The following is a 25706-nucleotide window of genomic DNA, read 5'->3' as shown; positions in this document are numbered from 1 at the left end:
ATTTATTTATTTATTTTTTAAGATTTTATTTATTTTTTTGACAGAGAGAGACACAGCGAGAGCAGGAACACAAGCAGGGGGAGTGGGAGAGGGAGGAGCAGGCTTCCCGCAGAGCAGGGAGCCCGATGTGGGACTCAATCCCAGGACCCTGGGATCATGACCTGAGCCGAAGGCAGATGCTTAACGACTGAGCCACCCGGGCGCTCTTTGAGTTTATTTTTAAAGAAAGTGGTCCAGTTTCATTCTTTTGCATGTAGCTGTCCAGTTCTCCCAACACCATTTGTTGAAAAGACTGCTTTTTCTCCATTGGATATTCTTTCCTGCTTTGTCAAAGATTGATTGACCATAGAGTTATGGGTTTATTTCTGGGGTTTTCTGTTCTATTCCACTGATCTATATTTGTTTTTTGCCACTACCATACTATTTTGATGACTACAGCTTTGTAATATAACTTGAAATCTGGAATTGTGATACTTCCAATTTGTTTTTCAATATTGCTTTGGCTATTCGAGGTCTTCAGTGGTTCCATACAAATTTTAGGATTGTTTGTTCTAGTTCTGTGAAAAATGTTGGTATTTTAATAGGCATTGCATTAAATCTGTAGATAGCCTGGGGTAGTACAGACATTTTAACAATATGTGTTTTTCCCATCCATGAGCATGCAACGTCTTTCCACTTCTTCTGTCTTGACACAATTTCTGTCATCAATGTTTTATAGTTGTTAGAGTACAGGTCTTTCAAAATTTGGTCTCTGTTTTTAAAAAGGTTTTCATTATCTTCTTGCCTCCACCTCTCCAAAGATGTGAAATACCTAGTAAAGACCCAGTCTTAGTTCCCATAACTAAGAGTGACAGGCAAGGAATTCTCTGAAATGTTTGCAAGTTAATTGTTCAAAAGTAAACCACAATGAATTATCACCCTACATCTGTCAGAATGGCTACAATCAAAAACACAAAAAACAAGTGTTGGTGAGGATGTAGAGAAAAAGGAACCTTTGTGCACTGGTGATGGGGATAGAAAATGGTGTGAAAAACAGTATGGAGGTTCCTTGAAATATTAAAAATAGAAATAACACAAGATCCAGTAATTCCATTACTGGTTATTTACTTTCCCAAAGAAAATGAAAACACTAATTTGAAAAGATATATGCACTCCCATGTTTACTGCAGCATTATTTACAACAGCCAATATATGTAAACAACCCAAGAGTACATCAACAGATGTATCTCTTACACACACACATATACACACAGAGGAATGTTACTCAGCCATAAAAAAGAATATAATCTTGCCATTTGCAACAATGTAGATGTACCTAGAGGGTATTATGCTAAGTGAAATAGTCAGAGAAAGACAAATACTGTATGATTTCACTTATATGTAGAATCTAGAAAGCAGAACAAATGAACAAACAAAAAGCAGAAATAGACACAGAAATAGAAGGAATTCTGTATTGCCAGAAGGGAAGGGTTGGGGGACGGACAAAATGGGTGAAGGGGAATGGGAGGTTCAGGATTCCAGTTATAGTAAGTCACAGGGATACAAGTACAACATAGGGAATATAGTCAATGGTATTGTAATAGCATTATGCAGTAACAGATAGTAGCTACACTTGTGGTAAGCATGGTGTAACATATAGAGTTGTTCAACCACTACCTTGTACACCTGAAACTAACATAACATCTTGTGTCAACTATGCTTCAATTAAAAGAAATAAATAAATATATAAATGTTAAAGAACAAATTTATGTTATTAGTGGGAATACTATTCCCAAATTAAAAGATTAAAAATTATAAGGTTCAAATTTTTTCCTTCACAGGTCCTGCCTTATTTAGGTCTACATAAACGAGCAAGACCTTAAAAACCTTCATAGGCACTCAGATACCCAAGAAGAGAGACTGCTATAAAAACAGAGTCCGGGTAGCTGTGCCTCTATTTCCCTATACACTGCCTAATATTTTCTTCCTGTGAGTTCCCACACCTATTATCACTCTTCTGCAGGGCTCAGTGGTACTCTCCAACCTTTAAGTCTTTAGCCTATGAAAGCACAGACTCCCAAAACAAGGATAGGCTCAAATGTCCAAGAGTAGGAGCCATTTCCTGCTCCTGGAGAACAAGCGAAATGGAGTTTCAGTCATCCATGGAGTCATCTCAATGTAGACATGTTACCAACTACCCAAATAAAACTCTGTTACTGATTTGACAGCCAGTCGTACCCCACCAAACCCTACATGTACATGGGCAGGGCATCAGAGAATTAAGAAAAGAGGTGGAGTGAGGAGACCGCTACCTTGGGCCATACATCTATGTTGTGTAGAGTCTCCATTGCGCCTATTACTCAAGAGGATCTAAGCCACTCTCTGTAAGTTGGGGTGGAAGTAGATGATATCACATTCTTATATGCTGTAAAAAGATTCTTCCCAGTGGCTCAAATGATTTTAATATCTCTCAACAGAAAACCTGAAGTATGCTAGTTCATTCAATTAAACCAACAAACAAAAAAGCTGCTCAAGATTCTCTTCAACCCTCTATTTTAGTATGCCTTTCTAAACAACTCCCAATATCCTGTGCCCTTCATTCCTTTGTGTGTGTGTGTGTGTGTATCCTTCATTCCTATAATTCATCTTTATCTAACTTATCATAAACCCCAATATTTTGACATCTTTTCTAAAACTATCCAAACCAGTGTTATTCTTCTTGAAACTTGGCCTCTCCTGCTAATTCCTTCCTTACCCCCCTTCACTGTGTTCACAAGACCCCCTCCCCATCTTTCAATTATTAAAACATTTACCTACAAGATGAGAAAAAAGGAAAAAACCTGAATTTAAATCTCATTTCTGTCACTTATCATATCCAAATAAGTCACTTTTAATCTCTTTTGGGTTTCAAATTCTCCATTTAAACAACCACTTGGTGGGAGGATGTTGAACATAGGTTGCAGTACCAGAGGGTATTTTGATTAATTCATCTCTAAGATTCCTTAAGATCCTGAAATTCTATGTGCTTTTGATTTTGTCTATAGAAACACAGAGACTATTTAGCTGGCAGAAATGGAAACAATTAATGGACTAAAAGAAACACCAAGAAAAGCAGAGAACAAAGTAAAAAAAAAAAATCAAGAAAAGATTACAGAAAAGTCATGGAGAAAAAGAAAAAGGTCTACAAAAAAAAGAAGAAGCTTCAAAGAACTAGTCAAGGGTACTAGCCTAGGGAAAACTAGACTGGGAAGTCAGTAAGTAGAGAATAATTTAGAAATATCCTCTAAATAGATGATAAATTTAATTAATGTAACATGGTCTACACCTAGATTACATATCCTTCACTTCTGGAAAAATCATTCATCTCAAGGAGAGCAGACATCACTATATCTAAGAATTTGCCTGATTAGGTCTTGCTTATGTAAAAGCTATGTACTGTGGCCATAGGTAACTGAGATCCACCCTAAAATCTTTGACAGTAAAAACAACAGACTAGTTACCACTGCAGTAATTACCTCTAGTTATCATTAGTTGTCAAATATATTAGGACAAATGCTTGAACTAACCTGGTTTCTTAAGAAAACTCTAAATCAGGGTTAACACATAACTAAATTTGACCAAGTTGATCTGACTAGGATCTGTATCTTAATCCCAGTGTTGCTGAGGGACAAAAGAATGGAGATGGGAGTCACACAGGCTGACAGTCAAATCATGGGTCTGCTACTCATTAACTATGTAATCACAGGTCAATTAATCAACCTCCCTGCACCACAGCTGACTAATAAAAAATAGGCTATAATAGCAGAGCTACTTTGTGAAGCTATTGTAATGACTATATAAGTAATAAATGTCAAGCACATAATATAGTGTCTAGCCCAGAACAGAACTCAACAAATGCTTTTCTCTGCATTCCCTTAGTTAACACATAATTTTAAAGACTCCATAAAAATCCTACCTGCTTAAAGACTCTTCTTCAGAACTCTTATCTGCCACTAAAGAAAAAAGCAAAATACATTTTAAATCAACAATAGAAAAATACAGAATATTAAAAGTATAAGACTGATGATTTGTTAAAAAGTATTCCTTCAAGATCACACCTGGAAAGTACACTGGAATGAATATTAATTATATTACTGGTAGGCAGTTAATGCATTAAGAAATCTTACTTTCTCCTCTACATTTACCAAATGCAAGAAAAGAATGGTATTTATCAGAATTTGATACCTACAAGTGAATGTTTATAATGACCATAATTGTAACCAAACACTATGAGACTGACAGAAAATGGTATCATTAGCAGAATCATTATCATAGACAGACAATGTCAAACCTAAATAACATGATTCTTCTGGACTTCCACTACTAGGAGCAGTTAAAAGAGACTGTATTTATTTTGCTGTAACAACAGAACTTCTCAAGCTCTTCAGCAGAGACTGTTAAGTTTAGGATGAAACATCTCATCACAAAGTTTGGCCTATAGCCACTGTACTTTGCAGCATGGCAAAACATAGCAAACAGACTCCCTCTGGCCTTATTTCTAATTGCAGGTAAGTATGAAAGATTTTAGTGATTTTAGTGATTCTGGTTTTATAAAGTATAACCTCTTGAGACTATCTACTTTCATTGCTAGAGAGTCTATCTGGACCTACCTCTTAGACCAGGATAGTACCAATGGTTAGTGCTAGGTAGTAGTATGTGATTTCATTGTTCTCAACCCTCACCATTATGTGAAAAAAGTCTATAGAAATCACACTTTTTCAGTCTGTAAGGCATATGTCATCGGATCCTACACTGATGAACACAAAACAAAACAAAACAAAGGACAAGGAATATCTTAAATCACTACATTCAATTACCTTGGAATTTTAAGGTTTTTTTTGGTTTTTTTGTTTTTTATTTTATTTATTTTTTTGACAGAGACATAGCAAGAGCAGGAACACAAGCAGGGGGAGTGGGAGAGGGAGAAGCAGGCTTCCCGCAGAGCAGGGAGCTCAATGTGGGACTCGATCCCAGGACCCAGGGATCAGGACCTGAGCCGAAGGCAGACGCTTAACGACTGAGCCACCCAGGGGCCCGGAATTTTAAGTTTTTAAACATTCAAGAAGAGGGGCGCCTGGGTGGCTAAGTCGGTTAAGCGGTTAAGCATCTGCCTTCAGGAGGGGGGAAAGGTGGTGGAGGAGTAGGGGACCCTATTTCAACTGGTTCCCGGAATTGAGCTGGATATCTACCAGACCACTCTGAGCACCCACGAAACCAGCCTGAGATGTAAGAAGATCTGGATCTCTACAAACAGAATATCACAGGCAGTGGTTTTGAGGTACAAAGCGGAGAGCCGTGATTCTGCAGGCAGATATCGGAGGATAAATGGCAGCCGAAGGGTGCCTGGACGTGGGGATCTTACACCGCCGGTGAGTGAGAGCCTCGCACGCCGCGGACGGGGCACAGACTCGCAGACCGGTAGCGTCGGGAAAGGACTTTAGGGCAGCCCCTGGGGTGGAAAACCAGAGCAGCGACATCGCGCGCATGCGAACTGCAGCCCCGCGGACAGAAACCTGGAGCTATGGAGCCACGTGCACGCGAACTGCAGCCTCCAGACGAAACCCGGTGCTCTGGGGTCGCGCTGGTGAACTGCAACCCCAGGGGTGGAAACCCCGAGTGGCGGAGTCGCGTGCACGCGAACTGCAATCCCCAGAACAGAAACCCGAAGCAGGGCAGTTGTGCGCACATGAACTGGGAGCGGCTGGCAGGTTTAGAAGCACAAAGGGGAGAGACGTGCCCCAATCTGGAGACAAGACTGGGAGCACTGCGGAGGGGCGCACAACCCAGGACACTGCAGTTTATAGCGGCACAGACATAAACAGAGACAGTGTGGCCTGGAGAGCTCACTGAAGAACAGACTGTGGTCTCTCTGCTCTGAGGCAGAGGGTTGGAAACGGTCTCTTCTACTCTGACTCGCGGAGGAGACGCGGAAAGCCGCCAGGGAAAGGCGCCAGAGAACAAAAGCCCCAAAGACTGATTTCCAATGAGCACATCCCCCACCACAGGGGCGCAGGGCAACTCCGCCCAAACAGGGTTGCCTAGTAACAGCGCGGCAGGCCCCTCCCACATAAGACAGGCTGGGAAAACAAAAGGCCAGCAACCCTAAGGTCCCAAGAAAACAGGTGCATCTTGCTTGGGGTCTGGTCAATAATTTAGACTCTACATTCCCTCAAACACCCATCAACAGAATGACTAGGAGGAGGAGCCCCCAAAACAGAAAAGACTCAGAGAATATGACTTATGCTGCAGATTTACAAATGGATGCAGATATAACCAAGATGTCAGAGATGGAATTCAAGCTAGCAATTGTGAAGACAATGGCTAGAATGGAGAAATCAATTAATGGCAACATGGAGTCTCTAAGGGCAGAAATAAAAGGTGAATTGGCAGAACTTAAAAAAGCTATCAATGAGATCCAATCCAATCTAGATCATCTTAACAGCTACGGTAACTGAGGCAGAAGAACAAATAAGCGACCTGGAAGACAGTATAATAGATAAAAAGGGAAAAGAGGAGGCCAGGGAAAAACAACTCAGAATCCATGAAAACAGAATTAGAGAAATAAGTGTCGCCATGAAGCGTTCCAATGTCAGAATAATTGGAATCCCGGAGGGAGTGGAGAGAGAGAGGGCTAGAAGATGTATTTGAGCAAATCATAGCTGAGAACTTCCCTAATCTGGGGAATGAAACAAACATTCGAGTCCTAGAGGCAGAGAGGACCCCTCCTAAGATCAAGGAAAACAGGCCAACACCCCGGCATGTAATAGTAAAACTTGCAAATCTTAGAACCAAGGAAACCATCTTAAGGGCAGTTAGGGGGAAGAGATTCCTTACGTACAGAGGGAGGAACATCAGAATAACATCAGACCTATCCACAGAGACCTGGCAAGCCAGAAAGGCCTGGCAAGACATATTCAGGGTACTAAATGAGAAGAACACGCAGCCAAGAATACTTTATCTAGCAAGGCTGTCATTTAGAATGGATGGAGAGATGCAGAGCTTCCACGACCGGCAGAAGTTGAAAGAATATGTGACCACTAAGCCGGCCCTGCAAGAAATATTAAGGGGGCTTCTATAAAAGGAGAAAGACCCCAAGAGTGATCTACGACAGAAATTTACAGGAACAATCTATAAAAACAACGTCTTCACAGGCAACATGATGACAATTAATTCATATCATTCAATAATCACTCTCGACGTGAATGGCCTAAACGCTCCCATAAAACGGCACAGGGTTGCAGATTGGATCAAAAGACAGGACCCATCCATATGCTGTCTACAAGAGACTCATTTTGAACCTAAAGATACATCCAGACTGAAAGTGAAGGGATGGAGATCCATCTTCCATGCCAGCGGACCTCAAAAGAAAGCTGGGATAGCAATTCTTATATCAGACAAATTAGATTTTAAACTTAAGTCTGTAATAAGAGACACAGAAGGACACTCTATCATTCTTAAAGGGTCTATCCAACAAGAAGATCTAACAATTGTAAATATCTATGCCCCCAACATGGGAGCAGCCATATACATAAGCCAACTGTTAACCAAAATAAGGAGTCATATTGATAACAATACATTAATTGTAGGAGACCTCAATACTCCACACTCAGCAATGGACAGATCATCTAAGCAGAAAATCAGCAAAGAAACAAGAGCTTTGAATGATACATTGGACCAGATGGGCCTCAATGTTACAGAACATTCCACCCAAAAACAACAGAAGACTCATTCTTCTCGAGTGCACATAGAACTTTCTCCAGAATAGACCATATACGGGGTCACAAATCAGGTCTCAACCGATACCAAAAGACTGTGATTATTCCCTGCATATTCTCAGACCACAATGCTCTAAAACTGGAACTCAACCACAAGAAAAAATTTGGCAGAAATTCAAACACTTGGAAGCTAAAGACCACACTGCTCAAGAATGTCTGGGTCAACCAAGAAATAAAAGAAGAACTTAAACAATTCATGGAAATCAATGAGAACGAAAACACATCGCTCCAGAACCTATGGGATACTACAAAGGCGGTCCTAAGGGGGAAATACATAGCCATCCAAACCTCACTCAAAAAAATAGAAAGATCCCAAATTCACCGACTAACTCTAAACCTTAAAGAACTAGAGAAAAAGCAACAAACGACGCCTAAGCCACGCATTAGAAGAGAAGTAATTAAAATTAGAGCAGAAATCAATGAATTAGAAACCAGAAACACAGTAGATCAGATCAATGAAACTAGAAGTTGGTTCTTTGAAAGAATTAATAAGATCGATAAACCACTGGCCACACTTACCAAAAGAAAAGAGAAAGGACCCAAATTAATAAAATTATGAATGAAAGGGAAGAGATCATGACCAACACCAAGGAAACAAACAATTATTAGAAATTATTATCAACAACTATATGCCAATAAATTGAGCAACACCTGGAAAAAATGGATGCCCTCCTGGAAACCTTTAAGCTGCCAAGACTGAAACAGGAAGAAATTGACAACCTGAATAGGCCAATAACTAGTAACGAGATTGAAGCAGTGATCAAAAACCTCCCAAAAAACAAGAGTCCAGGGCCTGGTGGATTCCCTGGGGAATTCTACCAAACATTCAAAGAAGAAATAATACCTATTCTACTGAAGCTGTTTCAAAAAATAGAAACAGAAGGAAAACTTCCAAACTCATTCTATGAGGCCAGCATTACCTTAATCCCCAATCCAGGTAAAGATCCCATCAAAAAGGAGAATTTCAGACCGATATCCCTGATGAATATGGATTCCAAAATCCTCAACAGAATCCTAGCTAATAGAATCCAACAATACATTAAAAGGATCATCCACCACAACCAAGTGGGATTTATCCCCCGGGATGCAAGGGTGGTTCAACATTCGCAAATCAATCAATGTGATACAACACATTAATAAGAGGAGGGAGAAGAACCATATGGTCCTCTCAATTGATGCAGAAAAAGCATTTGACAAAATACAACATGCTTTCCCGATTAAAACTCTCCAGAGTACAGAGATAGAGGGAATATTTCTCAAGCTCATAAAATCCATCTATGAAAAACCCACAGCGAATATCATCCTCAATGGGGAAAAGCTGAGAGCCTTTCCCTTAAGATCAGGAACACGTCAAGGGTGCCCACTCTAACCACTGTTGTTCAACATAGTACTACAAGTCCTAGCAACAGCAATCAGACAACAAAAAGAAATAAAAGGTATTCAAATTGGCAAAGAAGTCAAACTCTCTCTTTTTGCAGACGACATGATACTTTATGTGGAAAACCCAAAAGACTCCACCCCCAAATTACTAGAACTCATCCAGCAATTCAGTAATGTGGCAGGATACAAAATCAATGCACAGAAATCAGTTGCTTTCTTATACAGTAACAACGCAACTGTAGAAAGAGAAATTAAAGAAATGATTCCATTTACAATAGCAGCAAAAACCCTAAGATACCTCAGAATAAACCTAACCAAAGAGGTAAAGGATCTATACTCTAGGAACTACAAAACACTCATGAAAGAATTTGAAGAAGATACAAAAAGAGGGAAAAATATTCCATGCTCAGGGATCGGAAGAATAAACATTGTTAAAATGTCTATGCTACCCAGAGCAATCTATACCTTCAATGCCATCCCGATCAAAATTCCAATGACATTTTTCAAAGTGCTGGAACAAACAACCCTAAAATTTGTATGGAATCAGAAAAGACCCCAAATCGCCAAGATGTTGAAAAAGAAAAACAAAGCTGGAGGCATCACGTTGCCCGATTTCAAGCTATATTACAAAGCTGTGATCGCCAAGACAGCAAGGTACTGGCACAAAAACAGACATACAGACCAATGGAACAGAACAGAGAACCCAGATATGGACCCTCAACTCTATGGTCAAATAATCTTCGACAAAGCAGGAAAAAACATGCAATGGAAAAAAGCCAGTCTCTTCAATAAATGGTGCTGGGAAAATTGGACAGCCACATGCAGAAGAATGAAACTTGGCCATTCTCTAACACCATTCACAAAGATAAACTCAAAGTGGATGAAAGACCTCAATGTGAGACAGGAATCCACAAAAATCCTAGAGGAGAACATAGGCAGTAACCTCTTTGACATCGCCCACAGCAACTTCTTTCAAGATACATCTCCAAAAGCTAGTGAAACAAAAGCAAAAATGAACTTTTGGGACTTCATCAAGACGAAAAGCTTCTGAACAGCAAAGGAAACAGTCAACAAAACAAAGAGGCAACCCACGGAATGGGAGAAGATATTTGCAAATGACACTACAGATAAAGGGCTGGTATCCAAGATCTATAAAGAACTTCTCAAACTCAACACCCAAGAAACAAATAATCAAGTCAAAAAATGGGCAGAAGAGATGAACAGACACTTCTCTGAAGAAGACATGCAAATGGCTAACAGACACATGAAAAAATGTTCATCATCATTAGCCATCAGGGAAATCCAAAAGAAAACCACATTGAGATACCACCTTACACCAGTTAGAATGGCAAAAATGGACAGGGAAAGAAACAACAAATGTTGGAGAGGTTGTGCAGGAAGGGGAACCCTCTTACCCTGTTGGTGGGAATGCAAGTTGGTACAGCCACTTTGGAAAACAGTGTGGAGCTTCCTCAAAAATTTAAATAGAGCTACCCTATGACCCAGCAATTGCACTCCTGGATATTTACCCCAAAGACACAGATGTAGTGAAAAGAAGGGCCATATGCACCCCAATGTTCATAGCAGCAATGTCCGCAATAGCCAAACTGTGGAAAGAGCCGAGATGCCCTTCAATAGATGAATGGATAAAGAAGATGTGGTCCATATACACGATGGAATATTACTCAGCCATCAGAAAAGATGAATACCCAACTTTTACATCAACATGGATGGGACTGGAGGAGATCATGCTAAGTGAAATAAGTCAAGCAGAGAAAGTCAATTATCATACGGTTTCACTTATTTGTGGAACATAGGGAATAACATGGAGGACATTAGGAGAAGGAAGGGAAAAATGGGGGGGGGGAATAAGAGGGAGAGATGAACCATGAGAGACTATGGACCTGAGAAACAAACAGGGTTTTAGAGGGGAGGGGTGAGGACGGATTGGTTAGCCCAGTGATGGGTATTAAGGAGGGCACGTACTGCATGGAGCACAGGGTGTTATACGAAAAAAATCAGATTATTTCAAATCTGCACCTCCAATCTTGAAGCTCTATCTCCAGCTAGAAACTCCTAGTATTCGATTATCCAGTTACTGAAAATATACTACATGGACATTCCATCAAATTCAACATATACAGAAAAAAACCTGGTCTTCCCTATTCCCACCACTTTCCTCTCTTCATCTGATAAAGTCCTAGTCATTCTTCATGTCCAATTTAAATTTTAGTGTACAACCTGGAAACATATGAATCATCTTAGATTTCCTCTCTCCCCTAACTTTTTACATTCAATAATCACGAAATCATATTAACTATACTTCTTTTCTGTCTCTGCTTTGTATTTCCCCTGCCACTGCCCTACTCAAACATGAGCTCTTAACTGATGACTTCCAGCGGGGTAAAAAAAGCCACCAACTATTAATGTTATTTCTTAAATGAATAAAAAATTTTTAAGCAAAATGAATGAGAAAGGGGGCACGTGGGTGGCTCAGTCAGTTAAGCATCTGCCTTCAGCTCAGGTCATGGTCTCAGGGTCCTGGGGTCAAGCCCCGCATCGGGCTCCCTTTTCAGCGGGGAGTCTGCTTCTCCCTCTCCCTCTGCCCCTGCCCCTCTGCCCCACTGTGCTCCCTATCTCTCTCTCTCTCTCAAATAAATAAAATCTTTAAAAAAAATTGTTTAAATTTTAAAAAATGAGAAAGACATAAGGCCTAGAAAAAGAACAACATTTTAAATTGAATAAACTGAGCCTCCTGACTTTTTCAGTATAGAAGGGTGAAAATTTCATAATGGACTGATACTAGGCTAAGGAAATATAAGCTTCCTTTGTCTTCCAGTCTCTTTACGTGGTTTCCTTCAATATATCCTCCACATGAGGGGCCAGCAAACTACGGCCACAGGCCAAGTCTGACCTGCCATCTGGTTCTGTAAATAAAGTTTTATTGGAGGACAGTCACATCTATTCACCTATATATTGCTATGGCTGCTTTCACCCTACAATGGTAATTGTAATTGAGAAACCACATGGCCTAAAAAAGTCACGATCTGGCCCTTGAAAGAAAAAGCTTGGTGATCCCTATTTTATGCCATAACCAGAGGGCCCTAATTCAAATCTAATCTTATTACCCTTCTGCTTCAAATTCTCCAATGAATCCCTGCATCAAATACTGCTGGCTCCCTCCCCAATGGCCATTCCATAATTCTTCATTCTTGCTGCAGAACTACAACTTTATTTGGATATTTATTGTCCCCATACACAAAGAAGGTGGCCTCACCCCAGCTTCAAAAGGAGAAATGATTATTCTAAGCTAATCACAGTACTTGATTTACCAGTGACTGGTTTAGGAACAAGCATGTGATATAACCTAGCCTATAAAATGTTAGAGGAAATTCACTGCAAGCCTCTAAGTTTCCTTCTTATTTAAAAGAAACATATAGGGGGGACCTCGGTGGCTCAGTCGTTAAGCGTCTGCCTTCAGCTCAGGTCACGATCCCAGGGTGCTGGGATTGAGCCCTGCATCAGGCTCCCTGCTCCGCAGGAAGCCTGCTTCTCCCTCTCCCACTCCCCCTGTTTGGGTTCCCTCTCTCACTGTCTCTCTCTCTGTCAAATAAATGGATAAAATCTTAAATAAATTAATTAGTTAATTAATGAAAGAAACATATAAAGAAAAACAGTCCTTCCAGTCATTGGATATTGTCATGTGAGACTAGACCTGGAGCTGTTGCTAATTAGCCAACCAGGAAGGGAGACATAAAATACTGCCAACCTCAAAGCTGAACAAGAGACAACTGGGACCCTGATGACATCACTGAACCATCAAAACAATTCTAGTTCCTATTGTTTTAGTCACTGTTTTGTTTTGTTTTTTTTTTAGATTTATTTGAAAGAGAGAGAAAGAAAGGAAGCGTGCCATAGAGTGCAAGAATGGGGGGAAGGGCAGAGGAAGAGAATCTTCAAGCCCACTCCGTGCTGAGCACGGAGCCCAACGTGATGTGGGGCTTGATCTCATGACCCGAGACTGTGTAAAACCAAGAGTCAACACTTAACTGACTAAGCCACCCAGGTGCCCCTGTTTTAGTCACTGTTATAAGTCACCTATTATTTGCAGCTAAAAGCATTTTACCTGATAAAGTTACCAAGGTCTACAGGGTAAGATCTACTCCTTTCCATACGACTGAAAAACTTTCATAAGCTTGCCTTAGCTAAGTATTCACCTCATTCCAACCATTCCCATAGCACACTTTTTGTACTGGCAAAACTGAACTGCTCATAAATCCTCCAAAGTTCACTCGTACATCTTAGCCTTTGCACTGCTGTTCCGTCTGCAAAACATGTCATCTTGATGGATGTTTCTCCTGCCAAACATCGTCCTTCTGCCACTTTACCTGGCAAACTTACTATTCAGTCTGCATACTTACCCTAAATTCTACCCACTCTCCTAAAACTCTAATTCCTCACTATGGACATAGTATCTGGAACATATTAAATACCAACAAAAAAATAACAATGGTAATTATAAGCACTAGGGGACTCCGGCCCATAGTAAGCACTGAATAAAGTAGAGTAAATAATAAAAATGACAATGATAATAACAAATTCCTAGAGGGCAGGGATTGTATTTTTTGAATGTTTACATTCTACAACATCAGAATAACACTTAGGAACTAAAAGACACTTGGTAGTTATTTGTTAAGTGAACAAATGAAAGTATGTAAATTGCAAAACCAATAGACAGTTATCTTAAAAAAAAAAGTCTCATTGGTATTGCTGCATACTAGCTAAGTTTTGCAATTCTTATTGTTTGCCATTTGTTTACGATACCAGGAAGGTATTGTAAAGTCCCCAGTTTTAAGGATAGTTCCTTTTTTAATGAGACAAATCACTATATAATAATATTTACTAAATGTAATCCACTTGTAAAAATTAAAAGATCCACTTTCATAACAGGTTCAAATTATTATAATATGCTTATAGAGAAAACATAAAACATACTAACTTAAAAATCTCTTTTTCTTATTTACACAAAGATATCATATGGCATTTTAGGGGTCATGACTAAAATAATGAATTTCTTTTCAGGCAATACCACCTCATATTTTAAATTACCTACAATTAACTTCTTTTCTTGTTGTTGTTCATACTGAGGTACTTTAATTTTTTTTTATATTCAGTTACCCAGCATATAGTCCATCATAAGTTTTTGATGTAGTGTTCAACAATTCATTAGTTGCATGTAACACCTACTGCTCATCATAACGCATGTCCTCCTTAATACTCATCACCTGGTTACCCCCTCCCTTCTGTAACCCTCAGTTTGTTTCCCGGAGTCCAGTCTCTCTCACGGTTTGTCTTCCTCTGATTTCTTCCCATTGTTCATGACAGCAATGCCTACAATTAACTTCTTAAATAATCCTGAATACTAGACTATTAAGAAAGAAATTAAGAAAGAAAAAAAAAATAGGGGCATCTGGGTGGCTCAGTTCGTTAAGCGTCTGCCTTCAGCTCAGTTCATAATCCCCAGACCCTGGGATCAAGCCCCACATCGGGCTCCCTGCTCAGCGGGAAACCTGCTTCTTCCTCTCCCTCTGCCTGCCACTCCCCCTGCTTGTGCTCTCTCACTATCTCTCTCTGTCAAATAAATAGATAAAATCTAAAAAAAGAAAAAAAAGAAAAGAATAAAAAATACATATGCAATTGACACATTAGGTTTTTTTTTTTTTTCCCATTGCTCTTTCATTATCAAAACTTCCTTACTCTGACTTCATCTATGTTAGGACCACCAAAAGTAATTCACTCTGAAAAGTCTTACCTGCATTCTTACTTTGCAAATCATTGTTAAGTTTTTCTTCTCTATATTCGGCAATTAGTTGGTGACTGCTACATATAAAAAAGGGTGATAAACAATGTTACTATTTTAATACTGATATGAAAAACATTTACCAAATATCAAATTCTTAGGAGTATTTCAAATAATATCAGAACTAATATCAAAACTTGAAGTACCCCATATACTTCACATTTGTAAGTTCTATACACTTTTTATTAAGTATGTAATTAAAGGAGAAAAAAAGTAAGGTGAACCAGTCATGAATTAGTAATTTAGTAATTAGTTACTAAATCAGTTAGCTTGCCATAACGGAAAGTGTCTAGAACTCAGAAGTCCTAAGTCTCACAGCTATTTCCTCTTGGACAAGCCACTTCTCTTGGGCTCAAAGTCTTCCTCTATAAAACAGGCATCTTACTGCCTTATTTTACAAGGTTGTTAAGAGGATTTAATGAAATATTAAACCCAAAACATGGCCTTTCGGGAAAGGTGATGCCCACTACTCTGGGAAGGGCAATATGAGACCTTTCATCACCTAATAAGAAAAGGTGCTCCACAGGATTTAAAGCAGGCTTGGGACATGTCTAGTAAGAAAGGAGAAAGAGAAGTCCAGTCTCTTTCTGCAGCATTATTTAAACCTCTTTAACAGCTTAGAATGGTCCCAACTACCATCTGCTAGCAAAAAAGACAAGGATAATTCATCCTGAAGGTCTGGGCTAACATATGGGCTTCATGTAAGGCTTTTGAGTATGAAGGGAAGGGTGTGTGTGGCTAAAGCCAGGAGGCCCAGCTGACAGAACAGGGTGCTGGTGCTTTGGAATAGCTGAGCATAGAAGCTTATGTAGTAAACGAAAAAAAAGTTGTAACTTTGAAGTCTAACTGTGGATCACCATGAAGACTGAGGAATGTGGATCAGCAAGGGCATCCTAGGAGCAAAGGTCAGTCATGACCAGACTGCAGAACCAGTTTCTTTCTTACTTTTTTTTTTAAGATTTATTTATTTATTTATTTATTTGAGAGAGAGAGCATGAGACGGGGGAGGGTCAGAGGGAAAAGCAGATTCCCTGCTGAGCAGGGAGCCTGATGCGGGACTCAATCCTGGGATTCCAGGATCATGACCTGAGCCAAAGGCAGTCGCTTAACCAACTGAGCCACCCAGGCACCCTGCAGAACCAGTTTCAATGGCAATGCTGTAGTAGTAGAATCAGAGGAAACAAGGGAATGATAAGGATGTCTTTTCCTTCCAAATGACTTGTGAAAAAAGATGGTCTCTTTGGTCTTAGGGAACTCCTCAGGTTCTTGGAAAATTCAAGGCAGAAAGTATAGGAGATAGCCCTCAAGGGAAATTATAGGGTCTTCTACTAAACTGAACATCTCAAGACCCAAATAACTAGTTAGAAAAAACAAAGATGTTGGGGCGCCTGGGTGGCTCGGTCGGTTAAGCGTCTGCCTTCGGATCAGGTCACGATCTTGGGGTCCTGGGATGGAGCCCCACGTCAGGCTCCCTGCTCAGCAGGGAATCTGCTTCTCCCTCTGTCCCTCCCCGACCTGTGCTCTCTCTCTGTCTCTCTCTCAAATAAATAAAATCTACCAAAAAAAAAAAAAAAAGAAAGAAAAAGAAACACAGATGTAACATTATTTGTACCCCATGCATAACGGTTATACTTGGAATGAAACAGATACAGTTAGGCTCCCTAAGGATAAAGGTCTCAGTAGTCCTGAGATAAAGAATCCTGCACCCATTACTACTTCTTACTAGTCTAGCCTTTTTCTTGATTTCTGGCAAATGATGTGGGCTAACTCACTGCCATCCCAAAACTGCCTGAATCAAACAATGAACTCTCATCTGTTACATAAGAACTAACAGGGGCGCCTGGGTGGCTCAGTCGTTAAGCGTCTGCCTTCGGCTCAGGTCATGATCCCAGGGTCCTGGGATCGAGCCCCACATCATGCTCTCTGCTCAGCCGGAAGCCTGCTTCTCCCTCTCCCGCTCCCCCTCCTTATGTTCCCTCTCTCGCTATGTCTCTCTCTGTCAAATAAATAAATAAAATCTTAAAAAAAAAAAACACCTAACAGTTAAATTATTATATACCTCAGTTTAGTAATAACTAACATTTTAATGTAAACACTTACACTTTAAGATCATTAAAAATAGAATATTCTTCTGCAGTCCATCCACACACATCTTCAGAAAAGATATTAATACCTTGCTGAAGAAGAACCCTGACTAGATCTGCAGAATCATAATGTACAGCAAGCATGAGGGCTGTTCTAAAATAACAGAGAGAGAACTTCACCCTTAGGAACTTAAGAGTTATTTAAACAGCTAATTTGATATACTTCATCAGGTTAATATCTTGCCTGTCAGGACAGAGTTGACCATTAACATGTTCAAGTGCTCAACTTTGTAAATACCTCCACGGCTAAAATGAAAGGACAAAAAAGAAGCCTCTTGTCCTACTTGACTATGACAGAAGTTGCTAATTTAAAGTCCTTTGATGGGGGTGCCTCGGTGGCTCAGTTGTTAAGCGTCTGCCTTCGGCTCAGGTCATGATCCCAGGGTCCTGGGATCGAGCCCTGCATCGGGCTCCCTGCTCGGCGGGAAGACTGCTTCTCCCTCTCCCACTCCCCCTGCTTGTGTTCCCTCTCTAGCTGTCTTTCTCTCTCTGTCAAATAAATAAATAAAATCTTAAAAAAAAAAAAAGTCCTTTGATGGACAAGAAACTATGCTGAGGTCACTTATCTGAATAGTTAAAGATTTTAAAAAAGAATTCCCCATTTCTTCCTTAATCTGATACAGTGTACTTCCAAGCCATCTAGAGGACAGGTCCCTATAAAAAGCTATTTGCAGGGGCACCTGGGTGGCTCAGTCAGTTAAGCATCTGCCTTCAGCTCAGTCATGATCTCGGGGCTCCACGTCTGGATCCCTGCTCTAGCCCCTCCCCCTGCTCATGCTCTCTCTCTAATAAATAAAATCTTTAAAAATAAAAAAATAAAAAAGCTTATTTGCAGGCTGAAAATAACAGTATTCATACTAATGGTAATAAAACAGTCATAGTTGCAGTTAATGATGCTAAGATAAGCACGTGGTAGGCACTAAATTAAATGCTATATATATATAAAATAGTACACACAACCACCCTTGAAGGATATATTATTATCCTCCTTTTCATATCAGGAAATGTATCTGGTTATGATAAGTAATGTTTCCAAAGTCACACACCCAGCAAGTAGGAAAGCTAGGAATTAAACCTAGTCTTGTGTCAATCTAAAGCCCATCTCTTTTCTCTTTATCACCCACCTATGATTTGTCCTCATTAAAGGAAAAGTCTATTCAATTAAAGTTATCTTTCATCCTTTTATCCTTACCAATGAAAACAAAAAAATATATATATACTGAACATGAGAAAGGATGATGAGCCCATATTATCTGGTAATAGTAATTATTAATCACTTAGGGATCATCCAACATCAGTATTCTTCAAAAACAAAAAGCAATTTAAAGAGTCATTCAAAAGACATAGCAACTCCTATTTATGTTTAATATTCATCTTTTAAGGAAAATATATATGAAGTAGAAGTTTCAAAAATACTATAAAAGGGTTAAGAAGTCCAATATTGCATCATAAAGTAAAATAAAAGTTAGGAGTCCACACTTTATAAAACTAATAAAACTAATATGAAACCCCTTTAGCTAATATAAAATCATATGGCAAAAAAAAAAAAAAAAAGACTGCAAATGACATCAGTCAATAACATGAAGGAATATAAATTCTACCATATACTGTTCTTCATGTTGCCCCGTCAGAATAATTGCTTTCTGCCTAACTGATGACATGTTGACATTTTTCACTATATAATTATAAATTAATCCTCTTCTTATTAAGTTAATCTTTCTGACTTGAGTAACTGTGCCACTCTAGAACAATATAAGGTTTAAAAAAAAACCCAAAACTACTGTACCTTTCCAACTTATCAACTGCATGTACATTTGCTTCTTTTTCTATTAAAAATTCCACCATTTGCTGTTTGTTCTCACTTACAGCAAGTAAAAATGGTGTGAGTTCATCCTGTAAAAGTGCAAAAACAACTTATAATTTACAAAATTACATAATTCCATACTGAATTTTAAAACTTATAAAGGATCCTCTAAACTCAAATATATAATATACAAAGTACTCTCACCCTTCTGTGCTTTCACCAGCTGCTCCTTCTCTTTCAAATAGCCCTCCTCAGGGGGCCTGGGTGGTTCAGTCGGTTAAGCATCTACCTTGGACTCAGGTCAGCTCAGGTCGTGATCCCAAGGTCCTGGGATCCAGCCCTAAGTAAGGCTCCCTGCTCAGAGGGGAGTTGGCCTCTCCCTCTGCCCCGCCTCTATGCTCCTACTCTCACCCACTCTCTCTCTCTCAAATAAATAAATAAAATCTTTTTTAAAAAATAAATAAAACTAAATTAAATAGCCCTCTTCCACCTCTTCAACAGATTAACTGCAGTCATTCTCCAAAGCTCACTTCATTGACTGGTTCCAAGAATCTTGGCTTCTATCACAGTATTTATTATGGTATACTCTAGTTATTTTATTGCACCCCCTCTAAACCAAGAGCTTCTTGAGGAAAGGGATTATTTTTTTTCTCTATATCTCCAAAATCTAAAACATAGCAGTAAATGCTTTAAGTATTTTTATTGAGTTAACAACCTAAATGATTATCTCTGGAGTAGTGTTTTTTAAATTACATTCCAAAGAACATATACTTTGCTGGAAGGTAAGTACTATGCCCCAACAGAAAGATTCAATGATCATCTATGTTTGAGAAATATTAAAACACTGCACTATATATCTAGCACAAAAGAAATCCGTTTAAATTTGCTTATCCCCGTTTGACAATACTTTTTGTGGCAAACATTAACATTTGAGAAATTAGAGATTCAGGGATATAGTTTTGAGAGCTTTCCAATAAAGATGAAGGTTTTCGGGGTGCCTGGGTGGCTTAGTCATTAAGCGTCTGCCTTCAGCTCAGGCCATGATCCCAGGGTCCTGGGATCGAGCCCCACATCCTGCTCGGCGGGAAGCCTGCTTCTCCCTCTCCCACTCCCCCTGCTTGTGTTCCCTAGCTCGCCGTCTCTCCGTCAAATAAATAAATAAAATCTTAAAAAAAAAAAAAATGAAGGTTTTCTCCAGGTTACACATACATGCTTGATTCTCTTCTATCAATGGTATCAGGATCCCAGATGGCAACATAAGGCACTCTTGATCCAAATGGGTCACTGAGGAGATGGACTCGGAATTAAAAGAGTGGCTTTGGGGCAACTGGGTGGCTCAGTCAGTTAAGCGTCTGTCTTTGGCTCAGGTCATGACCCCCGGGGTCCTGGGATCCACCCCTGCATCAGGCTCCCCTGTTTCTCCCTCTCCCCTTCCTCCATACTCATGTTTTTTTTTTTTTTTTTTGTTGTTGTTGTTTTTAAAGATTTTATTTATTTATTTGAGAGAGAGAATGAGAGAGAGAGAGCACATGAGAGGAGGGAGGGTCAGAGGGAGAAGCAGACCCCCTGCTGAGCAAGGAGCCTGATATGGGACGCGATCCCGGGACTCCAGGATCATGACCTGAGCCGAAGGCAGTCGCTTAACCAACTGAGCCACCCAGGCGCCCATACTCATGTTTGTTCTCTGTCTCTCTCAAGTAAATAAAATCTGAAAAAAAAAGTATCATTAAAGTGAAATCTTAGACAATTATTTCAAAATATTTTCATTCAGGGAATGCAGGAGCTTCCAAATATGAAAAACTGACCCTACCTATGTCAACCAACAGTGTTTCTGTAAGGGCAGTGGTAGAAATAATGCATGTCACAGAAACAGAAGGTGGACTGGTGCGCGTGGTCATCAACTACTCCCCATATACAGCTACCTCCCCACTGAGGAACTACACAAGGCTGAGCAGGAACTACTCTCTGAAATGGGAGACCCCAATGTGGTACGTGGCGGGAAGAGTGGCTACAAGCACAAGTAAATGCCCCTGTAGGATGTCATGACCTGATCCCTTTGCTCTCATTTTCAGAACCTGGGGCCTCGAGTGCCCAGGGCCTGTAACCTGCTGCTTTCTCCTCCAACTTGCACTTACCCAAGTTACCCCACTGGGTCAGGGTCTCCCACCCATTCCCAGCATCACCCATTTCCTAAGCCCCTGCACAGCACCCAGCCTCCACCACCTCCACTCCCCTCTAGGCCTTCAATCCTTTGTGGGCTCTGAGCCCACCATCCACTCCCAAGCGCTAATGGGAAGATTTTCTTTCTGGGGTGGAAGCGGGGCTGGGAGACAGAACTTCGCCCTCTCCATGGGCATCCCCTTTCTCTAGCCTTCCCTGCCCTGGCTTTGGAGTTGTTTCCAGGATGACAGGACCTGATGTATAGAATTCAGTATATGTATTTATTACACATATAAATAAATATGTAAATAAAATGATTTGTGGCTAAATTTATGTATACATATATTATATATTATTTCAAATACTCTATAAATACACTTGATCTGCACCTTGTTTCTCACTTCAATATTTGCATGGTGTAGAAGCAGCTTCTCTGCTATTGATGTATTCGAACCAAGGGCGGCATAGTGGAGAGCAGTATTGCCAGCAATGTCCGTAAGATTTGGATCAGCACCGTGTTCTAGAAGAATAGTCACACATCTCTCATCCTGACATTGTACAGCCTGTCAGTATTATACCAAGAAACAGAGTGTCAATTCTGGGAATTTAAAGTAAACATGCCACAGGTTTCACCAATTAGTTATGTTTAAATGCAATAAGTTTTCATTCTAAGTAATTAAATCAAATCCATCTCAGGCAGACACAGCTGCTTCCACATACCTTCATCAGAGCAGTCCTATAATCTGTATCAAAGAGGTCAAGCTGGCATTTCCTCTCCACTAGGACAGCAACGACATCTGGATGGCCATTGGCACAGGCCAAATGAAGAGCAGTCCTTTGAAAGTGAAAGAACTTTTTAGGAAATTATAGTGCACTATTTCAAAACATGCAGTTAATTCATGTAATTGCAAACGTTAAATAGCATCTTATTCCTATGACTCCAAAACAAAGATTTAGTTTTCTTTTGAAGAAAGTACAATATTTATTAGTGATTCTTCACCACACTAATAAAGAGCAGCCTATCTGAGTAGGTAGAGCATGACCTCAGGATTCAGCTTAACTTGGGTTTGACTCCTACTTTAACTCTGTCACTTAACAGTTATCACCTACTTAGCCTTATCCTCAATTTCCTCATCAACAAAATGGGGATAAAAATAGTTATCTCGGGTCCCCTGCCCAGCTCAGTTTGAAGATCATGTGACTCTTGATCTTGAGGGTTGTGAATTCGAGCCCCACGTTGGGTATAGAGATTACTAAAAAATAATAATAATAAATAAAGACTAGTTATCTCACAAGACCTCGGCGTGATGCTTAAATGAGGATCTATGCAAAGTTTGTTATATAATATTATTAATAACTATTACTATTACTACTATTTTACAAAGACAACATCCAATTAGGTAAAGTGATACAATTATGCCTACTTTGTAGATATGTTTTAAGGATTCACAAGAATACTAAATTTCAGTGATTCTAAGATGCTCATTATGTCACCTTTTAATATCTCTGACATTGGAATGCAACTTATAATTCAAAATGTCTTACAACTATAATTGGCAGAATTGTTTTAAAATTTCTTATTGGTACAGAAAATACTGGGGCATCAGACAATCTATGGTGCCTTACATTACATGAAATAATGATATACACAACAGGTCTATTGCAGTTCTAGTCATATGCCTGGCATTTAAATAAATTTTAGTTCCTGAAAGCATTATGGGAAAAGAGGATTAAAATAACGGAGAATGTTTTTTAAGTAATTCTTATTCTGTTTTTCAAGAAACTAAGCCAAAGGAAACTCAGGATTTAAATAAACAGGGACAGCTCATTTTATTAAATATTTCGATTTATAAATCACATGAAAATCAAGTACTACCAATTATCAATAGTAGTATTTAATACTATTATAAATTTCAAAAGGACAAGTAAAGGTTAACTTTTACGATTTCCTATCTTCAGAAATGTTTTCGTTTGAAAGGAAAGAGGAAAAGCTTTAACTGAGATTAAGTCCTAATACTTCAATTTAAAATTGCTCATCTTAGGGGCACCTCGGTGCCTAGTTGGTTGGGTGTCCGACTCTTGGTTTTGGCTCAGGTCATGATCTCCAGATCTTGAGATCGAGCCCCATGTCGGGCTCCATGCTCAGTGTGGAGTCAGCTTGAGATCCTCTCTCCCCCTCTAACCCTCCCTTCTCCCTCTCCAGCCACTCCCATTCACTCTCTCTCTCTCAAATAAATCAATCTTTTCTTAAAATTAAAAAAATAAAATTTCTCATCTTAGTAGTACCTGGCTGCGTCATCAGTAGAACATGCAGCCTTAGTCTCAATGATATAAATTCAAGCCCCCTGTTGGGTATAGAGATTACTTAAAAATAAAATCTTATGAATGAATGAATGAATGAATGAATGAATGAATGAAAAATAAATAAATAAATAAATAAATAAATAAATAAATAAATAGAAATTCTCATCTTACTAATACTGGGCAACATGAAGTCTTTAAGAATGAAAGATTCTGGGTAGAGTATGTCTCCTACATTACATGTGTTCAGATTCTATTTGATAAATAAATGGATTGAAAGAGTAGATAAATACAGTTGGAGAGTTCAATATTTTTTAAAGATTTATTTCTTTTAGAGAAAAAGAGAGAGTATGCGCAAGCGGGGGGAAGGGCAGAGGGAGAGGGAGAGAATCTCAAGCAGTCTCCCCACCAAGCATGGAGCCCGACATGGGGCTCCACCCCCCAACCCCGAGATCACGACCCACGCCGAATTCAACACTCTGATGCTCAAACGATTATGCCACCCAGGCACCCCAGAGTTCAGTATTTTTAAAGAAAACTTTTATAAAGTAAAGCAATACATCTGAAATTGCAACAATCATTTATATTTCCTATTTTTGATTTTTTTCATAAGGACACAACTAAAATTTTACATACTTTTATAGTATCATTTATATTATTTATTTTCATAAGGATGTAACTAAAATAAAATGATTAATCTATAATCACCTATATGTAATAAAGCTACACACAACAAAAAAATGTATATATTTAATGTATGAATAAAATCGACAAGTACAGGTAAAAACATTCCCTTTACTTCTGAAGAGGTTAAACGTTGTCAGAAGATACCAATCCCCACCCGCAGTCCCCAATTTTTTTTAAATAGAAAGTAAGAGGGGCACCTGGGTGGCTCAGTCAGTTAAGTGCTTGCCTTCATCTCAGGTCGTGTTCCCAGGGTCCTGAGATCGAGCCCTGCATCGGGCTCCCTGCCCAGCAGGGAGCCTGCTTCTCCCTCTCCCACTCCCCCTGCTTGTGTTCCCTCTCTCGCTGTCTCTCTCTCTCTCTGTCAAATAAATAAATAAATAAAATCTTAAAAAAAACAAAAACAAAAACCTGTCTGTAAAGTGGTCTACCCGGGGAATTATGAGTGGGTCCAAAGGCAGCTGAAGCTTTCGTTTTCGTGCTCCGACAGCCGGCCTGGGCGCTACACCCCTGCTGGGGGCCTCAGGAGGGAAGACCGCAAAGCGCCCTCGGTGACAGGGGGGCTCCGCTCCACAGGCGGAGCCCGGGAAGGTGCGCGCTTCTCCCGGTCCGCCCCACCTCCTCCCCGCCGTCTCCGGCAGCCGGCCTCCAAGTCCCTATTACCTGTTCATCTGGTCTCTTTCGTCCACGCCGTGTTTCCCGGAAAGTAGAATCTCCTGCAGTTTCCTTACGTTGCCCATGCTGGCAACTTTGTGGATCTTTCTGAGATCTTTGTCTCGGATGTTGTACCCCCACCCGAAGCTGTTGGTTCCAATTCTCCTCTCACGCAGGATGCCCGGGCCGTCCCTCAGCGAGCTGGTAACGCGAAAGGACGACCCGCCCTTCTTACTCCCGAAGCTAAAAAACTTCTTCATCGCAAAGCCTGGAGGCTTCACAAACACTTCCCCTTCCCCTCGGCTTTTCACCGCCTCTAGAGCCCAACACTAGCGCTAGAGATAAGCCAAACCCGCCTCGCCACTACATCACAGTAGCGAAATTCCGAGGTTTGGAATCTTTGAGCGCAGAATAACGTAACACAGCAATGACGCCAAACAGAAATGCGCTTGCGCACCTCACAGACCGGCGTCGCTGCGAGTGCGCACAAAGGGCCTGCGGCCAAGGGTGCCCAAAGCGCATGTGCGAGGTCCAAGTCTCTCAAATCTCAGCGATCGCTTGTGAGCCGACTGGTTTCCCCTTCAAACATTGGCGAGAGTTGGCTGAGCGTTTCTGAACCTTTGCAGAAGTTAGACTCGCCGGTGGGGAAAGGCACTCTTCCTATACTACTGGGGCTAGAGAGCATGAAACTTCAGGATGTTGAATGCCTCGTTCCCCAGAAAACTTCCCTAAAAAAAGCTCTCCCTCAGTTTATTCCTCTTCCATATCCCTCTGGGCCCCAGCCGGTCTCCATGCAATTGAGCAGATGCAGCTATTAGAAAGCCTTTTTCAGGGGCTCCTGGGTGGCTCAGGTGGTTGGGCTTCTGCGTTCCCCGGGGCATGAAAGAAAGACGTGTTAGCTAGGATATTTGGAGTTGATGAGGAAA

The 25706-nt window shown here is 40.2% G+C and overlaps 1 protein-coding gene across 5 annotated transcripts in view; it reads right to left on the bottom strand.

The window, feature by feature from the left end:
- LOC123841828 (ankyrin repeat domain-containing protein 26-like) overlaps positions 1-25218 on the bottom strand; it is a 113288-nt gene extending 88070 nt beyond the window's left edge. For 2 of the 5 annotated variants that reach the window (XM_064591920.1, XM_064591923.1), the window contains exons 1-6: positions 24790-25218; positions 21862-21976; positions 21531-21704; positions 18964-19070; positions 14986-15053; positions 3935-3971 (exon numbers count right to left, since the gene is read on the bottom strand). In XM_064591920.1, the coding sequence (XP_064447990.1) occupies positions 3935-3971; positions 14986-15053; positions 18964-19070; positions 21531-21704; positions 21862-21976; positions 24790-25040 (752 nt within the window). In that variant the 5' untranslated portion in view covers positions 25041-25218. Of the gene's footprint in view, positions 1-3934; positions 3972-14985; positions 15054-17133; positions 17272-18963; positions 19071-21530; positions 21705-21861; positions 21977-24789 lie in introns of those variants that run through there. The other 3 variants (XM_064591919.1, XM_064591921.1, XM_064591922.1) reach the window with 3 other exon arrangements.
- Between the last annotated feature and the right edge of the window lie 488 nt (positions 25219-25706).

This window comes from Mirounga angustirostris, unplaced genomic scaffold, assembly GCF_029215605.1.
Source record: "Mirounga angustirostris isolate CCGP_5_RB_7025 unplaced genomic scaffold, mMirAng1.0.hap1 SCAF_5, whole genome shotgun sequence".
Taxonomy (NCBI): Eukaryota; Metazoa; Chordata; class Mammalia; order Carnivora; family Phocidae; genus Mirounga; species Mirounga angustirostris.
The sequence above is the reverse complement of the archived record's forward strand: the minus strand, read 5'-3'. Positions and strand labels throughout refer to the sequence as shown.